The sequence below is a fragment of the Eubalaena glacialis genome, chromosome X, assembly GCF_028564815.1.
Source record: "Eubalaena glacialis isolate mEubGla1 chromosome X, mEubGla1.1.hap2.+ XY, whole genome shotgun sequence".
NCBI classification, from domain to species: Eukaryota; Metazoa; Chordata; class Mammalia; order Artiodactyla; family Balaenidae; genus Eubalaena; species Eubalaena glacialis.
In genome coordinates, this window is record NC_083736.1 from 48245443 (window position 1) to 48258923 (window position 13481).

The following is a 13481-nucleotide window of genomic DNA, read 5'->3' on the forward strand; positions in this document are numbered from 1 at the left end:
GGAAGAAACCATCAAAATGTTCACAGTGGTTATCTCAAGTTGTCCTGTTAGATGGCTTTACCAGGAAAAGGGGAAGTACTTGCAGGCCCCCTCCTAGGTGTGGTGTGGAGTTGTCAGTACCTGCTCTAGCACCAAGCAGTATCACATTTACTGTAAAAAGGAACCAACACTGTCTGTCTAAGACTGTTTTCATCTTTTCCTTAGTTGACCCCACTGAAATCAAGATTTTGTAAGACTTACTAGACTTTATCTTCTAGTTTATACTAGGGCCTGAAAGGACCATGGCTAATGAAGTCAGAAGAGGAATGTCCTGCATTAGTACCTAATATTTATTGAGTACTGTGTACTTAAAATGTGCTAGACACTGTTCTAAGTGTTTTGCATGGATTATTTTATTTAATATCTTCATAACCCTACAAGTAAAGAAACTGAAGCTACAGGGGTTAAGCAACCTGCCCAAGGACACATAGCTAGAAGGTAATGAAGCTAAGATTCAAAGTCAAGGCAGCCTGGCTTCAGAGCCTGCCCTCCAACCTACTATATTCTACTGCCTTCAGTTATATGGTGGATTTACTTTCTTCCTTATGCTTTTCTAGACTTTCCTCTAATACCCAATAAGTATTATTTAAAAAGGGAGGGTAGCACAGGGAATTATACCCATTATCTTATAATAACCTACAATGGAATATAATCTGCAAAAGTACTGAATCACTGTGCTTACACTTGAAACTAACACAATATTGTAAATCAACTATACTTCAGTAAAAAAGGGAGGGTGGACATTTACTCAGAGACAAAGAGGAAACACCAGGATAAGTCCCCTGTAGCATCTCTTGTAAGAGTTGGAAACCTTACTGTGGTCTATGGGCCACAACTTATTTGTCTTATACAATATCCATTTTTTCTACCCATTCTCACCTATCACTATGTGAACAGTGTTGGCTTTATTAATAGCATAAATATTTGGCTAAAGTAAATCAAACATTTACCTGCAGAACTTACTCTTCTCCCCAGCTCCAGGAAAAAAAGACCTAAAATAAAGCTATGAGTTCATAAAAGAAAGAATTTAAATGAGGATTGATCAAATCACCTTGAGTTCTTGAAGTTGATCTGGTTCATAAAGCTGAGTAGATACTGCCTGTGCAAGGAAGGTGTCTAGCTCATGGCGATGCAGGATTCGGCCACCAGGCCACTGAACCATATATCTAGAAGACAAAAGCATCATTAAGTGACAAAAGCTCATTTATTCATTTCACAAACACTTATTAAGCTAAGAACCTATCATGGGCCAGACCCTAGCTAGGTTCTGATAATTTCAATGAAATAACGTAAAAGAATCTCCGCCTTTGGTTACTTACAGTCTAGGTAGTAGAGGAGACAGGCACGTACGTCAGCAAAGACAGGACAGTGTGTTAAGTACCAAGATAGAAGAATGCACAGGGTGCCATAGGAGCACAGAAGAGGGCTACTACTGGAAGAGTAAGGAAGGCATCCTGAAGAAAAAGTCAATAGGAGCTGTTACAAAGGGCTATAGAAATCAGTGAGACAAATGGTGGAGAAAGGATGCTCTAGACTGAGGGAACAGCATGTGTAAAGGCATGGAGGTGTGGAGTTCAGTATGATATACCAGGGCCCATAGTGCTGGAGCTAAGCAGGTTTGCAGTGACAGGAGGCGAGATTAGAAAGTAGGCCAAACTATGGAAAACAGTGTGGAGGTTCCTCAAAAAATTAAAACTAGAACGACCACATGATCCAGCAATTCTACCTCCTGGAATGCTATATCCGAAGGAAACAAAAACATGCACTCGAAAAGATACCTGCACCCCCATGTTCATTGCGGTATTATATAGCCAAGACATGGAAGCAACCTAGGCATCCATCAATGAACAAATGGCTAAAGAAGTTGTGGTGTTTATATATACCGTGGAATATTATTCAGCCATACAAAAACGAGGAAATCCTACCACTTGCAACAACATGGATAGACCCTGAAGGCATTATGCTAAGCGACATAAGTCAGAGACAGAAAAATATTGTACGATCTCACTTATATGTGGAATATAATAATAAATTTAAAAAACCCCACCAAACTCATTGAAAAGGAGATTAGATTTGTGGTCATCAGAGACAGGGGATGAGGGAGGTGGGGGAGGAGGAATTAGAGGAAGGTGGTCAAAAGGTACAAACTTCCAGTTAAAAGATAAGTAAGTACTAGGGATGTAAAGTACAGCATGGTGACTATAGCTAACACTGATGCATGGTATATAGGAAAGTTATTAACAGAGTAGAACCTAAGAGTTCTCATCATAAGGAGAAATTTTTTCTCTTTTATTTTTATTGTATCTATATGAGATGATGGATGTTAACTAAAGCTATTGTGGTAATCATTTCACAATGTACGTAAATCAAACCATCATGCTGTAGACCTTAAAATTATACAGTGATGTATGTCAATTACTTTTCAATAAAACTGGAAAAAAAAAGAAAGTAGGCCAGATCATGAAGGGTCTCAGAAACAACATTAAGAAATTTGGACCTTCACCCTGAAAATATACGAAGACAGTTAAGGATTGTCAGCAGGAGATTGGTTTGATATTGACTGGCTCAGAGGGTAAGGGACAAGAGATATGGATACCAGTTAGGAGGCAACTGAAGCAACCTGTGGCCAAAGAGGTCTGAACAAAGGCACTGGCTGAGGGCATAGAGAAGGCCAGGGGACAAAGACAAGAGTTATTAAGATGATATATTTATCATATTATTATTACTAGTATTTACATTATTATATATACTATATAAAGCATTAAATATTACATTATAATATATGCAGAAAAGTATAAGTTACTCATAGGAATAACACTTACTACATGCCTCTTGTATTCTAGATACCTTGCCAGGAACTTTATATACATAGAAAGAAGTAGCACAGAATAGAGACTTGGAGTCTGACATACTTGGTTCCAGTCTAGGTTCCACTACTTTTCTATGTGACTCTGGGCAAATGCCTAAACCTCTAGGGGCTTGAGTTCACTCATCTCTAAAATGGGGATAATACTATCTAAATCTCAAAGGTTGTAATAAGTAAAGGAGAAAATGAATGTAAAAGCACTTAGCATATGGCATACCAGAACTCTTGGTTACTATTTGTAACTAATTCAATCATGGTATAATCCTTCTTTTACTATTTGGTGAAGCCTCCCATATCTTATATTAAATTCTCACACATACAAGAATCTGTTTCTACCCTATTTATTCTGTGTTTTATTTCTCATGCCAGGACCATACTGACTTAAATTTTAAATATGCTTTAATATTTAGTGGTCTCTACTTTTACTCCATGTCTTTCCTCCATGTCTTTGAATTTTAAGCAACATTTATGATTTTATTCTGATTACAAAAGTTCAAGTTCATTCTCATTCAGAAAACATTTTAAAAGCCAAAAAAAGTATGAAGAAAATGAAAAGTAAAAACGGAAATAATTTGTAATCTTACCATTTAGGTATAACCGCTGTTAAGTTCACGATTTTGGCTTATTTCTTCCTAGCATCTCAAATCTCAATTTTTTCTCTCTCTTTCACACTATATATAGAATATTATATCTTGCTTTTTTCACTCAACAAAATACTATAAGAACCTTTCATTCATTAAATACTTTTCAAAAACATGATTTTAAATGACTGTATGTTCCTCGTATGTTTATCAATTTACTTAAATATCCTATAATATTGGACACTTATACTGTTCATTCTTTTTCTTTTATTATAAAAAATACTACAAAGATATTCACATATATAAATCTCCCTGTATCTCTGATTATTCATTCCCTTAAGATAGATTTCTAGAAGTGGAATTATTATGTCAAAGGTTATGTCCATTTTAAAGGTCCTCAATACATATTGCAAAACTGTTTTCCAGGGTTTCCCTAGTGGTGCAGTGGTTAAGAATCCGCCTGCCAGTGCAGGGGACACGGGTTCGAGCCCTGGCCCAGGAAGATCCCACATGCCACGGAACACCTAAGCCCAGGTGCCACAAGTACTGAGCCTGCACTCTAGAGCCTGCGAGCCACAACTACTGAGCCCACGTGCCACAACTACTGAAGCCCGGGTGCCTAGAGCCCGTGCTCCGCAACAAGAGAAGCCACTGCAATGAGAAGCCCGCACACCGCAACGAAGAGTAGCCCCCGCTTGCCGCAACTAGAGAAAGCCCACGCACAGCAATGAAGACCCAACACAGCCAAAAATAAAAACAAATAAATTAAAAAAAATTGTTTTCCAAACCCATTTGTCCTATCTCCCAGTAGTGTGTCAGCATGAATTATCATTAATCTTTGATATTTTTATGGGCAAAAAAAGTCTCTTGCTATTTAAATGTCTGTCTCTTTGATTGCTAATGATGAGGTTGCATATTTTCCCCAAACACGTATTTACTTCTATGGCTGGTCTATGTCTATCATAGACATGTCAGTGAATTTGCTTGTTCTGTCTATTGCTCTGTCTCAGATAATCTAAAGCCTTATCTTTATAATAGTGACAGCTATTTGGACACACAGTGGACAGCTGATCCAAGTCAAATCAATCCATGGCTTGCCAGAGTCTTGAGAATTTGAGCTAAGAGATTCAGAGGTTGAAGAAACAGACAAGCAGAAAGAAGAGCTACACAGGTCCATGAGAGAGTGGGCAGTCTCTGTTCCTGCCTTTCCAGTACTATTCCCTGTGTACACCACTTTTCTGGTCCTTAGATGAGTATGAGACTACCTGTTATATCTTTACAATAAGATAGCTAGAGTGGCTTTTCTTTCTTGTAAACAAATGAATCCGAATAGAGTGTCATTTACCCATTTTTGTTTGGGGATGCTAGTATTTAAAAAGCTTTTATATATTGAGAATACTGACACACTGTCTGTTATAACTGTCGCAAATATTTTCCCAGTTTGTCATTTGTCTTTTAATTTTATGTATTTGGCATATAGATATAGTCATAATTATTGATCTTTTTATATCTTTCCTTTTTTGTGGGGAGGGTCTCAAGTCTTTATTTTTTTTTCTTTTTCTTTTCTTCATTTTTTCAAAATAAACCTTTTATTTTGCAGTAATTTTACATATACAGAAACTTACCTAAAAATGCTTTATTGAGGCATAATTTACACACCAAACAATTCATCCATTGTAAGTGTAGAATTTAATGATTTTTAGTAAACTTACAGAGTTGGGCAACTATCACTACAGTTGAGTTTTAGAACATTTGCATTGCCCCCAAAAGATCCCTCAGGCCCATGCGCAGTCACTCCCCATTCCCACCCCTGGGCAATCACTTTCTTTTTTTTTTAATTTTTTTAAAAAATTATTTATTTATTTATTTATGGTTGTGTTGGGTCTTCGTTTCTGTGCAAGGGCTTTCTCTAGTTGCGGCAAGTGGGGGCCACTCCTCATCACGGTGCGCGGGCCTCTCACTGTCGCGGCCTCTCTTGTTGTGGAGCACAGGCTCTACACGCGCAGGCTCAGTAGTTGTGGCTCACGGGCCCAGCTGCTCCGCGGCATGTGGGATCTTCCCAGACCAGGGCTCGAACCCGTGTCCCCTGCATTGGCAGGCAGACTCTCAACCACTGCGCCACCAGGGAAGCCCCGGGCAATCACTTCCTATCAACGTTACTATCTCTAACAACTTTCTATCTCTATAGATTTGCCTTTCTGGACATTTCATATAAATGGAATAATATAATATGTGGCCTTTTGTGTATGGCTTCTTTCCTTAGCATAGTTTTTGTTTTAATTAAACTTTTAATTTTGATATTATTGTAGATTCACATGCAGTTGTAAGGAATAAAAATGAGGGATCCCTTGAACACTTTACCCAGTTCTCCTAATGGTAATATCTTACAAAACTATAGTACAACATCACAACCAGGTATTGATACTGACCCAATCAAGATACAGAACTGTTCTACTCAAAAAGACTGTTCATTCATTTATTCATTCCATAAACAATATGCATGAGCTGAGACTCTACTGTGTGTTAGGCATGAGTTCAAATCCTGGCTCTGCCATTTAGTAACGGTTTGAACTCGGGCAAGTCACTTCACCTCTCTGAAACTTGCCTTCTTATCTGTTCAATAGAGAGAATAACAACACCTTCCTCACAGAGTGGTTATTGGTGGAATTACATTTAAATTGGTGAGCACTTAATGAGAGCTATATTGAGTAGGGAACTCTCAATGAAGTGCTTCTTATTCCTCTCCCCTGTGGGATCCATAGGGTCTCAACCTTGGAAATCCTTTTATGTTAGCTTCAACTTAATCACTGTGCACTTGTTGTTTCTTGAAAATTGTTTGTAGCTTGGGCCAAGACCTTAGATTATGGTGTTTGTATAGGACTCAAATGTTTTAACCAACTCCTTTGACATTCAACCATGTTTTGGGTTTGCAAACTCCCTTTTGCAAATGAATAAACAAGCAAACAAAAACTAGAAAGCAACTTCTTTGGAAAGGAGCATAAAATAAAATTTAAGGAAAAGAGTGAAGTTGGAACATGGTCTAAGGTAGTTCTGCCATATCCACTTGAACCCAGGTCAAAATGTTTGATCATTAGCTCACTTGCTCACCCTCTCCCACAGCTCTGGCATCTTTTCCAGCTCTGGGATGATTCCCAACAGAACAAGGAGCCCTACCATTTGGAGAACATGCCCACCCCTTCTTGTTTGTCTTTTCCGTTCATTTTCTGGAAAGATTCGCTCAGCATTCTTCCCCTTAATACAGATCCCATCCTTCACTAATTGGTGTGAGAAAGGTGAGGCATTCCATTTTCAAGGCCAGGCCCATGCAAGTGGTTGCTTCTGGCTTTTGCGAGTCCTCCAGCTGGTTTGGAGCAACAGGGAGGCTGGCTGTGTCCCCTAGGAAAGCACTGTCAAACTGTGGGCTTGGGGAAGTAACTTGAGAACAGGCAAGTGGGTAAGTACCTCAGGAGGTAATAAAGCACAGAGCCAGCCAAGGAGCAGAAACCCGGGCCTGAGAAGCTGTCCAGGAGGGTGCTTTATGAGCCTCTGAAGAGCAGAGCTCTCTGGAGCACAGGAAACCATGCACCAAATGTGCAGCAGGCTTTCTAGTGGTCAAATCCAATCAGGCTCTAATTAAGGCATTTTAGGAGGCAAAATCCTTGGGCAGCAAATGTCTCTACACAAGAAAGTGGTGAGAAGTAAGGCTTTGTCACTGAGACTCAACATCTAACCCTGAAGTCTGGTTCAAGGATTAGATTCTTTTTTTAACTTTTATTTTTATTGAAGTATAGTTGATTTACAGTGTTGTGTTAGTTTCAGGTGTACAGCAAGGCGATTCAGATATATATATATCTGTATATACACTTCTTTTTCAGATTCTTTTCCATTATAGGTTATTACAAGATACTAAATATAGTTCCCTGTACTATACAGTAGGTCTTTGTTGTTTATCTATTTTATATATAGTAGTGTGTATCTGTTAATCCCATACTCCTAATTTATCCTTCCCCCCCTTTCCCCTTTGGTAACTATAAGTTTGTTTTCTGTCTGTGAGTCTGTTTCTGTTTTGGAAATAAGTTCCTTTGTATCATTTTTTTAGATTCCACATATAAGCGATATCATATGACATTTGTCTTTCTCATAAAAAAGAATGAAATAATGCCATTTTCAGCAACATGGAAGGACCTAGAGGTTAACATACTAAGTGTAGTAAGTCAGACACAGAAAGACAAGGATTAGGTTCTACAGGCTTTATATACCCTCTCTCCACAGCACAACCAGCAGGTTCAGGGAAATGATAAGGTTGATGAAAACAGCATGTGAAAAAAACTAAAAGATTGCCTTATATTTAAAGAATATTTTGTTGTTTTTAAAATGTCCATAAACCCTTTATGAATACAGTTTTAGTTTAAGGTATGTTAAGACAGCAACATAGGATAGAGAACTGTAAATTTTAATGATAGGATATGTGAGGCTCTTCAGCCAAATAATCTTTTCTGAAAAAGCTGATACACATGCCCCAACCAGTTATTAGAGGTCCAATCTTCTGCAACCCCCAGAGGATACGCTATAGCAGATCATGAAGCGACTTAGGAGGATATTGTTCTGTCAATGAGAGTCAGTGTTCCATGACATTTTTTGAGGCCCCATTATGCATGGAAATGCTTAGGTTTCAGACTGTAGATGTGGATTGGAACCTCTAGGGAGCATATATGGTGGGTTAACCACAACCTATGGAGACGAGGGAGGAATTCGTCACCCCATTGTTTTCTACAGGCTCTACTCCTTAGTTTGCTCCTCAAGTATAAAGTAAGAAGGCTGTTTGGGGGCATTGTTATATATGTATCTATGCCAGATGGTTCTTTTCTTACCTTCTTATTGCTTTATAAGCTCCCAACACTACTCCTATCCCTTCCCTGTGTAGCCTGGATAGCTTAGTAACTCCTATGTACTCCCAGAGCTCTCTACACTCACCTCTACTGTTCCATGCACTTACCACATTGTACTGAAGTTGTCTGTTCGTGGGTCTGTCTCCTCTGCTCTACTGGGAACTCCCCGAAGACAGAGACTAGGTCTTTCTCATATCTGTTTCCCCAGCACCTATGGGTGCTTAGTAGATGTTTGTTGGACAGTTTGGGGGAACTTGAGGGTATTAACCGAGTTTTATTTTAACCTTGTAATCTAACAGTACCTTATACACAGTAGGTGTTCCATGTATATCTTCTCTGATAAAAGTATTTTTTAAAGGGCTTAAAGATATATGGTACTAAATGTAAAATAGATAGCTAGTGGGAAGCAGCCGCATAGCACAGGGAGATCAGCTCGGTGCTTTGTGACCATCTAGAGGGGTGTGATAAGGAGGGTGGGAGGGAGGGAGATGCAAGAGGGAAGAGATATGGGGATATATGTATATGTATAACTGATTCACTTTGTTATAAAGCAGAAACTAACACACCATTGTAAAGCAATTATACTCCAATAAAGATGTTAAAAAAATATTTATATATGGTATTGTCATACAGAGTGAAGTAAGTCAGAAAGAGAAAAACAAATACCATATGCTAACACATATATATGGAATCCAGAAAAAAAAAATGGTTCTGAAGAACCTAGGGGCAGGACAGGTATAAAGACGCAGATGTAGAGAATGGACCTGAGGACACGGGGAGGGGGAAGGGCAAGCTGGGACGAAGTGAGAGAGTGGCATGGACATATATACACTACCAAATGTAAAATAGATAGCTAGTGGGAAGCAGCCACATAGCACAGGGAATCAGCTCGTTGCTTTGTGTCCACCTAGAGGGGTGGGATAAGGAGGATGGGAGGGAGACGCAAGAGGGAGGAGATATGGGGATATATGTTTATGTATAGCTGATTCACTTTGTTATACAGCAGAAACTTAACACACCATTGTAAAGCAATTGTACTCCAATAAAGATGTTAAAAAAAAGAAGATATAGAACAGTTCTACCACCACAAGGATTCCTCATATTACCTTTTATAACCACACCTCTCTTCTTCCCCCACTGATGTACTTAACCCCTGGCAATCACTAATCTGTTCTTCATTTCCCTAATTTTGTCATTTCAGCAATGTTATATAAATGGAATCACACAGTAGGTAATCTTTGGGGATTGGCTTTTTTACCTAAGACAATTCCCTTAAGATTCATCTAAGTTGTTGCGTGTTATTAAAAGTTTGTTGCTTTTTGGGAATTCCCTGGCGGTCCAGTGGTTAGGACTCCATGCTTTCACAGCCGAGAGCCCGGGTTCAATCCCTGGTCTGGGAACTAAGACCCTGCAAGCCGCTTGGTGTGGACAAAAAAAAAAAGTTTGTTGCTTTTCATTGTTGAGTAGAATTCCATCATATGTGTGTACAATAGTTGAATAATTCATCCACTGAGAGAAATCTGGGTTGTTTCCAACTTTGGAGTAATACGAATAAATGTCCTGGCATTTCCCTGGTGGTGCAGTGGTTAAGAATCCTCCTGCCAATGCAGGGGACACGGGTTCGAACCCTGGTCCGGGAAGATCCCACATGCTGTGGAGCAACTAAGCCCATGCGCCACAACTACTGAGCCTGCGCTCTAGAGCCCTCGAGCCACAACCACTGAGCCTGCGTGCCACAGCTACTGAAGCCCGCGCACCTAGAGCCCGTGCTCCTCAACAAGAGAAGCCACCGCAATGAGAAGCCCTTGCACCACAACGAAGAGTAGCCTCCACTCTCTGCAACTAGAGAAAGCCCACAAGCAGCAATGAAGACCCAATGCAGCCATAAATAAATAAATGAATGAATGAATGAATGAATAAATGAATGAATGAACAGATAAATGAATGAATGAATGAATAAATAAAAGAATGAATGGATAAATGAATGAATGAATAAACGAATAAATAAATAAATGAATGAATGAATAAGTAAATAAATAAAAGAATGAATGCATAAAGAAATGAATGTATAAATGAATGAATGAATGAATAAATAAAAGTATAAATAAATAAATGAAATGAATAAATAAATGAATAAATGAATGAATAAATAAAAGAATGAATGGATAAATGAATGAATGAATAAACGAATAAATAAATAAATGAATGAATGAATGAATGAATGAATGAATGAATAAATAAAATGAATGGATAAATGAATGAATGAATAAACGAATAAATAAATAAATGAATAAATGAATGAATGAATAAAAGAAAGAATGAATGAACAAATGAATGAACGAATGAATGAATAAATGAATGAATGAAAGAATAAATAAGTAAAAGAATAAATAAAGAATAAATAAATAAATAAATAAATAAAAGAATAAATAAATAAATAAATAAAAGAATAAAGGTGCTATAAACATTAGTGACCTTAGTGTACAGGTTTCTGTGTGGACGTAAATGTTCATTTCTCTGGGGTAAATGCCCAACAGTGCAACTGCTGAGTTGTACAGTGGTTTTTAAAGAAACTGCCAAATTGTTTTTCAAAGTGACTGTACCATTCTACATTTCGAACACCAATGTATGAATGATCCAGTTTCTCTGTGTTTTCCCCATCATGTGGTATTATCATTATTTCTTAAATGAGCCATTCTGAGAGGTGTGTAATGATATCTCATTGTGGTTTTAATTTGCATTTCCCTAATGGCTAATGATATTGAACATCTTTTCATGTGTTTTTTGGTCATTGTATACCCTCTTCAGTGAAATGTCATGTATTTTGCCATTTTCTAATTAAATTATTTGTTTGTCTGGTTTTTTCTTGATGAGTTTTGAGAGCTCTTTATATATTCTAGATACTAGGCTTTTGTTGAATATGTGGTTTGCAAATATTTTCTCCCACTTTGTAGCTTGTCTTTTCATCCTCCTTACATGGGCATTCAACCGGCAAATGTTTTTAATTCTGATGAGGTCCAATTTATAAATTTTTCCTTTTATGGATCATGCTTTTGGCGACAAGTCTAAGAACACTTTGCCTAGCTCTAGAACCTGAAAATATTTCCATTTTTCTAAAATTTGTATACTTTTATATTTACATTTAAGTCTATGATCCATTTTGAGTTAATTTGGGGGTGGGATATGCTATTATTTTTATTTTATTTACATTTAAACTTCACCAAACACTGAGCTCAAGTATATGCTGGCCCTTTGTTCAGAGTTTTCTTTTAATCAGTTTTTGGTTTTTTTAAATTAATTAATTAATTTATTTATTATTTTTGGCTGTGTTGGGTCTTCGTTTCTGTGCAAGGGCTTTCTCCAGTTGCGGCGAGCGGGGGCCACTCTTCATCGCGGTGCACGGGCCTCTCACTGTCGCAGCCTCTCTCGCTGCAGAGCACAGGCTCCAGACGCGCAGGCTCAGCAGTTGTGGCTCATGGGTCCAGTTGCTCCGCAGCATGTGGTATCCTCCCAGACCAGGGCTCGAACCCGTGTCCCCTGCATTGGCAGGCAGACTCTCAACCACTGCGCCACCAGGGAAGCCCCCAGAGTGTTTAAATGGACAGACAGCTTTAAGGGTGCAATGTATTTAACACTGCACAATGTATTCAACAGTTAGAGAATCTAGGGGATGGTATAACTATATACTTTTATACATTTAGTAGCACAAGTAGAGGGACAAGCCCTGCAACTGGAGGAAAAACCCATTCAGGACTGAACAGAGAGGTCCTTGGTTGCTGAGAGAATCTCCCCTTGACTTCAGCCTCAAGACAAACCAAGGAGTCTGTCAGTACACAAAAACCACTGAATTCAGGACAAACAGGAGCAACAGAATAGGTACTGAGGAATTGGCTCTTGCCAATTAAGATTGTGGAGGCCAGTCTGAAGCGAATAGGGCTGGCTGGAGGCAGGAAATGTGGCAACTCAAGTCCAGGATCTGTAGATTAGAACAGCAGTCTAGAGACAGAATGGCTAGTGCTTTCTTCAAAAATTCCCAGTTTTTTAAGCAAGTTCCTAGGATGCCTTCCTTAAACAAGGTTGAGTTAACTTTTGTATAATGTGTGAGGTTTAGGTCGAAGTGTTGTTTGTTGGTCTATGGATGTCCAATTGTTCCAGCACCATTTGTTGAAAAGTCTATCCTTTCTCCACTGTTTTTGTACTTTTGTAAAAAATCAGTTGAGCATATTTGTGTTGTTCTATTTCTAGGTTCTTAATTTTGTTCCATTGACCTATGTGTTTATCCCTTAGCAAATACCTCCATTGTCTTGACCACTTTAGCTACAATATTAAGCCTCAGTATTGGGTAGAGTGATTCCTCTACTTCTTTCTTCTTTGGCAAGATTGTTTTAGCTATTGTAAGGGCCTATGCCTTTCTATATAAATTTTAGAATAAGTTTGTCTACATCCATTGAAAACCTTGCATTAAGCCCACAGGTATTGTAATAAACCTACAGATCAATTTGAGAACTGACAGTTTTTCAGTGGTAAGTGTATGAACTTTCTTTGATTTCTTTCATCGTCATGAAGCATAATGATTTTGAGGTTGATTCATGCTCTGACATGTACCAGTAGTTTGATTTTACTGCTGAGTAATATTTTATTGATGGACATATCACACGTTTATCCATCTACCAGTTAATAGATATTTGAGTTATTTCTACTTTTTGACTATTATGAATAATGTTTCTTTGAACATTCATGGCAAGTCTTAGTGTGGACCTATCTTTTCAATGCTCTTGGGTAGATACCTAGGAGTGAAATAAATGAGTCATATGATAATTTATGTTTAACCTTCTAAGAAAATGCCAAACTAATCTCCACTTTAAATTCCCACCAGCAACGTATGAGGGAATCCCAATTCTCTGCAGCCAGGCCTACATTTGTCATTGTCTGTCTTTTTTATTATAATTATTCCAGCTGAGTGAAGTGGTGTTTCATTGTGGTTTAAATTTGCATTTTCCCAATGATTACTGAAGTTGAGAATTTTTTCATGTGCTTATATTCCAACCCTATGTCTTCTCTGGTGAAATGTCTATTCACATCTTTTACTCATTTTAATTATTATTT

The 13481-nt window shown here is 38.1% G+C and overlaps 1 protein-coding gene across 3 annotated transcripts in view; it reads right to left on the bottom strand.

The window, feature by feature from the left end:
* FAM120C (family with sequence similarity 120 member C) overlaps positions 1-13481 on the bottom strand; it is a 162820-nt gene that overhangs the window by 13926 nt on the left and 135413 nt on the right. For all 3 annotated transcript variants that reach the window (XM_061179463.1, XM_061179462.1, XM_061179461.1), the window contains exon 11: positions 1091-1205. In XM_061179463.1, coding sequence (XP_061035446.1) covers positions 1091-1205 — 115 coding nt within the window. The remainder of the gene's footprint in view (positions 1-1090; positions 1206-13481) is intronic.